This window comes from Solanum dulcamara, chromosome 6 (genome assembly GCF_947179165.1).
Source record: "Solanum dulcamara chromosome 6, daSolDulc1.2, whole genome shotgun sequence".
Taxonomy (NCBI): Eukaryota; Viridiplantae; Streptophyta; class Magnoliopsida; order Solanales; family Solanaceae; genus Solanum; species Solanum dulcamara.
The window spans coordinates 73625797-73631878 of record NC_077242.1 but is presented as its reverse complement, the minus strand read 5'-3'; the positions used below and the strand labels follow the sequence as shown (position 1 = coordinate 73631878).

Sequence of the window (6082 nt, the reverse complement as noted above, 5' to 3'; positions counted from 1 at the left end):
CCCCCGCCAACCCCCACCCCTTCCTTTTTAGTCTTATCAAAACTACACCTCACTCTTCCTTTTCTTCCTTCTTACTTCTTCCCAAAAACCCTAAAATGGAACATCCATTCTTCATCAATGGCCCTCCTACAAACCGATCTGAAGCTTTACGATGGCTATCAATCGCAGAAAAGCTCTTAACAAATCGTGATCTTGTTGGTAGCAAATCATTTGCGACCCGTGCCCGTGAATCCGACCCGTCTTTAGCTCACCCAATTGATCAAATTCTCAGCATCGTCGACACCCTAACCGCCGGCGACAAACGTATCAACAATCATCACTTTGATTACTACTCAATCCTTCAGATCCCTCCTAATCAAACCCAGAACTTCGAATTCATCGCCGATCAGTATCGCCGATTTGCTCTTCTTTTGAATCCTCAGAACAACAACTTCCCGTTTTCGGATCAAGCTTTTGGACTTGTTGTTGATGCGTTTTCAGTTCTTTCTGACCCTTTGAGGAAAAGTATGTATGATAAAGAATTGGGTTTTTTTCTTAATCTTTACCCAGTTGCTTCTGCACCTACTCCGGTGAGTTTTGTGCAGCATGGTGGGTTTAATCAAATGCCGGGGTCGACTGCAGACCAACTGTTTGTGAATATGCCTAGTCAAGATCAAGGTTCACATGCTACTGGAGTGAGCTTTAGTAGAGATCCGCAAGCTGGAATTTCAATGCCGGTTACATTTCTGAATCGTGAGCAAGAAACTATGACTATGGGAAGCTCGGGTTCGGAGCAAGAGCACCAGCAGCAGCAGCATCAACAACCTGTAACGTCTCTGAGACAACAGACACAACAACAACCAGTGAGTTCTCTTTCGTTTTCAAATATAGATGAACAACCTGCTACATTCTTGAATTTAAACCAACCACAGCCGGTAACTTCTGAGAGGAGCTTCAATAGAGAAAACCCACCATTTGGTATTGGGTTGAGCTCCACGAGAGGGCGAGAACCGGAGGTTACTGTTGAGCAGCACGGGAATCAACAACCCCTAGAAAGAAATGAAAATGTAGTGGTGGGTAACAATGAAAATAGACCTGCTAGTACTAGTAATAATGCAAGTAATGTGAAGGAGAAAGAAAGTAGAGTAGATGCATCAGCTAGGAAGATACCCAGTTTCTGGACAGCTTGTCCTTATTGTTATGTTATGCACGAGTACCCTTTGGAATATGTTGACTGTACACTAAAGTGTCAAAATTGTAAGAGGGCTTTTCAAGCTGTTAAGGTTGCTGCTCCGCCGATTATTGATGGAAAAGAAGCTTATTTCTGTTGCTGGGGATTTATGCCTTTAGGATTTTCTGTGGAGCACTTTCAGAGAAGTAGAAATAATGTTTCGAGCTGGTCTCCGTTTTCGCCCATGTTTACTTGTCCGAGCTCAGGGGCGAATGAGGGGAGGAATGCAAAGAATCATGCTGTTGGGGGACAGAGTAACGTGAGTACTTTTGGCAATTTGCATAATGCTGGTGGGTCGAAAAGTCGGAGTGGACGGAAGCATTCTACTCCAAGGATTTACAGTGATGATGATGATGACGACGATGACGACGATGTACTTGTTGACATATCGGAGGTACTTTCTGGAGATGCTTGACATATCGGAGGTCCTTTCTTAGATATACTACTCCAAGGCAGAGAGAAAGGTAAGTTCTTGAGGAAGTTCAGTAATAGGTGAAGAAGGAAAGAGAATCAAGCCTTTCATTTTCACTCCTAAACTTATCTTTCAATTATTTTCTTTGATTATCGTGTTCATATCTAGTTTAGTTGGTTAAGATACTCGGCTTCAAGTCCCAACAATGGGATACTCTTTTCCTGTTCTGAGAAACGACTTTCTTGAGCCGAGGGTCTATCAGAAACAACCTCTCCACCGCACAGAGGTTTCCTCCCCAGGCCCCATTTGTGGGACTATGCTGGGCATGTTGTTGTATTGTGATGATATTTTGTTATCTTCTCTTGGCTTTAGTAATTTTCTTATGAAGTAAACTTTGTGATTGAGGAGTAGATGAAACTAATCTGTAACTTATTTTGTTAGCTCAATACAATTTGCTTCAGAGATGATTGTTCTTTTACTTTTGCTAGTTTTCGTTCATTCAATTGTCATGAATTGTGTTACCTTCAAATTAGCATCAGATAAGCGTAGGAATTTGACTGAAAGAGGAGCACTCTAGTTAGTTGTATTGGGAAGTTTGTCTAAACTTTGTTTGATATGGATGCCTAATGTGCAGGGGTGGCTTAATCAAATTGTTGGCCTAAAGCCACATAGTAACATAAAAGTCAGAGCCTGACAAAAAATGAAAAATAATGTATATTCCAATTATATTCGACAGGTTTGATGCAATATCTTATTGAAATCGAAATTGATAGAAAGTATTCACAAACAACAACAACATACCCAGTGAAATTCCACTAGGTGGGGTTTGAGGAGGGTAGAGTGTACGCAAAACTTACAACTACCCCGAGGAGGTAGAGACGCTGTTTCCAAAAGACCCTCGGCTCAAGTGCCTCAAACCCAAGTAAAAGAAGAAGAGAAAGTATTTGGAAGTTGAAATTATATTTGGAGATGAATCTGTCTTGGAATACTCCTCAACTTTTAGTACTTTAAATTCTCTTTATCAAGTTGAAATTTAAATAATACAAATTAAGATTGCAAAAAGAATATAGGTTTCGAATTAATGAGTGAGAGAGAAGTAATATGAAAATAAAGAATTTGAATTTCAAAAAGAATTTGTACGTAGTAACTTTGGGGCCTAAAGCAAGTGTTTTACTTGTGTTGGGTTAAGCCGACATTACCATATGGTGGTTTTGATGCCTTTGGTGGGGTCTTTTGTGGGGAATTATGACAGGTCAGAGAGTATGTGTTTTGGATAGGACGTGTTGTACGATACCATTAGTAAGGCTCCTCCAGGTTCTGATTGAAGCAGTGGCTGCTACAATCATAAAGTTGCTACTCTTCGCAATTTGGAATTCGATGAAGATGTGTACATAGTTTCGCCTCTTCAGTTCAAAACTCTTCTCATAATGGAAACAACAACTTCTCCTTTGAATCCTAGGGAGTTGGCTCAAATGGTGGTGGGGCTTAGGGAAATCAACAAGAGTTACCTTTTTGCAATCGAAATGGTTGAAGAGTCTGGTGAACGCACTATATTAGCTACTGGTGAATTGTACCTAGAATACATAAGAAGGATCCTTGAGAGTTTTACTCCGGGGTGGTGGAACTGGAGGTACTTTTATAACTCTTTTCACTTCATGAATTTACCTTTGTCAGTTCTCTGCTTGTTTTCGGACAAGTGGAAACTTCATTGACACTAAGGACTCCTTTATCAAAATTTACTGATATTGAGGTGCTTTTTTCTTGTGTGTGCAATATGTAGGTAACTGATCCAGTTGTTTCATTCTGCAAAACTGTACTGGATATGTAATGTATTGCTGAAACACCAAACAAGAAAAATAAAATCAACATGGTGAGACAATCGGTTAACTTTTTGACCTGTGGAAGCTGAGAAAATTGCTTTTCGTTCCTACTCTCTTATATTGATTGTAGATTGCTGAACCACTGGAGAGTGGACTTGATAAGTACATCGAGAACGGTGTTGTAAGAAACTTGGTGTCTTTTTCCAAACCAAATAACAGTCTATTTTGGCATTTGGACCTGATAAGCAGGTCGGTTCTTAGTAGTTTAGTTGTTTTACCACTTGGTTATCTTTAACTTTTTTCTAGCAGATTGCTTCTGTTGAATGTTTTTTTTTCTTTCTGTTTTAACTCTTCAAATATATTTTGAGAGGCGTAACATCTTATTGTATGATACACTTTCAAGTGAAGTGGGGAAGAGTTGTTGAAGATTCTATTGTTCAGGGGTAGCTTGAACTTCTTAACAGGATTCGACAAGCTCTTCCGCACTTTCCCATTTCATTCAAATCTGTACTCCCTCTATCTCGAGCTTATTTGATGCAATGATTTCACCTGAGCCATTGCATCGTGAAATAGTTCAGATTATTTGAACTACCCGACGTTTAGCCTGCTCTTCTTTCTTTGTGGAGACACCTTGTCTTATGGAACTTGTGTATTATGTGCGCGATTTTTTTGTATTGTTTGTATCAAACTTTATGAATGCATTTATTATGACATAATGTTTGTTTCAAGTTCTTTAGAACACCATATGAATTGAGGTACATTTGGTAGAAATAGCATTCACTCACCAATTTTGGCCCTGTTTTGAAAAAATAACAAAGTAACATGACATTAGCGTTTTACTGGTAGAATTCAAAACTCTGTTATAGTGGTTATTTTTCAATTACGAAGACCAACAAATGGCTATTTGTAAATGTTACATGTATATTTGTGTGACTTGACGAGCTGTGGGAAAATATATAACCAACGATTAATAAAGTTTTATTCTTTTTGCTAATAAATGAGCAAAATTTCACTTTATAGGAGGATGTGAATAGGATTGCAGGTTTATGTGCCACGATAATAATAGTACTAGTTAATTAATCTTTTATAAGGTTAAGAAGCAAAGGCGTACAAAGAAAATTGACAAATGAGCGATAATTTGTGTAAAATTGAGAACAAAAATTTGATTGGTAATTTGGTATTGAAAATGAGAAAAAAAATTGATTGGTGATTAGGTATTTGATTCAATAGGTTTTACAGTCCACAGTAACTCACCATTTTTGGTCATTCACACGAATGATTTTTACTTTTTATTCCTTTAAAATTGTGGTCTTTAATTATTGCCCTTTAGAATTTTAAGTAAACTGAAAATACCTTTCGACACATAAATAAAAAGAAATTTTCACTCGGTATAAATTTACATAATCGTATCATAATATAACACAATGATAAATTATGTCACTTAATTTCTACAAAACTTGTGCCGATTGAATATTTTTTACCGTATTTAAAATTTTTTATCATCTTTTTTAAAATTTTGACAAAATTTTACTGCAATTTTTGAATAGTAAAATCTCATGTTATGACTTGTAATACCTAATCTTATTTATAGGAGTATATTTTGCTCCTTTTAGTAATTTTTTAAAATCATATCACCAAGAAACAAGTCAAATTTGAATATTGACCTATTTAAAATTATTCCTATTAATTGTAATTAAAGATGTTCTTTTATTTTTTGTGAAAATAAAAAAGAACTAAGAGAAAATAGTAATTTTAGTCCTTAAATTATTGTTTGATTGAAGTTTTGATCCTTGTATTATATGACAATATATTTAATCTTCAATTATTTTAGTCTTAGATTTTTGTCTGAGACTTGATGCCCCATAGTTTCCATTTTTGTTTTTTAGTCTTGTTTACAGGTTAGATTTTATTGTTTTGAACCAGGTGCGTTTGGGCGTTGGAGTTATAATTATTGTGGATCCATTTTATTTCAATAAATGGGCTCAGGCCTGCTTTAAATTAAAAAAAGAAGAAGAAATTAACGGGTGTTTTAATCATACAACTCTTTTTTTAAAATAGAGTTTAATTGCAATAATATTTAATAATCGCGAAACATATCTTTGATATTTTTCTTCGACTCTTTCTTTTGTTAAAGAATGCATAGTTAAATGTTCTAAGGAAACTCAAGAACTGAGGATTATTATCTAAAATCAACACACACATATATATATATCCTGACTTGCTTGGTATAATATAAGCGGATGACTTAGTTATAATTAGCTCAGATGTGACTTCTTTGCTCGGACATCATTTTACTACTACTAACATTCAATTGTTATCTTCTTTTAGGAGTGAACGTCAATTTATTATCAGAATCATCCTTTTGGTAATTGGCGAGGCCCTAATGTACGTACCTTTTTTTCATTTCATGCTTCTAGTATATCTTCATTACGATAATATATTACTTCATTTCATAGTGTTAATGCTTCAAAAAATTTTCATTTGTTTCACAATGGTTGTGCATTGCTCATACTTCGTCCTCAAAGGTTGAAACTTGAGGATCAATTTACACCTACATTATTTAATAAATCACAGTATAGTGTTGCATTCTTTTTTCCTCTAATTCTTTGCTTGAGTAGAATGTGTTAAATACTTTGTGTT

General features: G+C 35.9%; 1 protein-coding gene across 3 annotated transcripts; it reads left to right on the top strand.

The window, feature by feature from the left end:
* On the top strand, nucleotides 1–4170 carry LOC129891461 (uncharacterized). 3 transcript variants are annotated; one of them, XR_008767198.1, is made up of 3 exons: nucleotides 1–1674; nucleotides 3082–3252; nucleotides 3403–4170. XR_008767198.1 is itself a non-coding variant. In XM_055966836.1 (2 exons), the coding sequence occupies exon 1, from the start codon at nucleotides 96–98 to the stop codon at nucleotides 1623–1625; it is 1530 nt and encodes a 509-aa protein (XP_055822811.1). In that variant the 5' UTR covers nucleotides 1–95; the 3' UTR covers nucleotides 1626–1674; nucleotides 3403–4170. The 3 variants fall into 3 exon arrangements, 2 of the variants coding, with proteins under 2 accessions (XP_055822811.1, XP_055822812.1); XM_055966836.1 differs by lacking the exon at nucleotides 3082–3252; XM_055966837.1 differs by lacking the exons at nucleotides 3082–3252; nucleotides 3403–4170 and adding an exon at nucleotides 2875–3075.
* Nucleotides 4171–6082: the final 1912 nt, after the last annotated feature.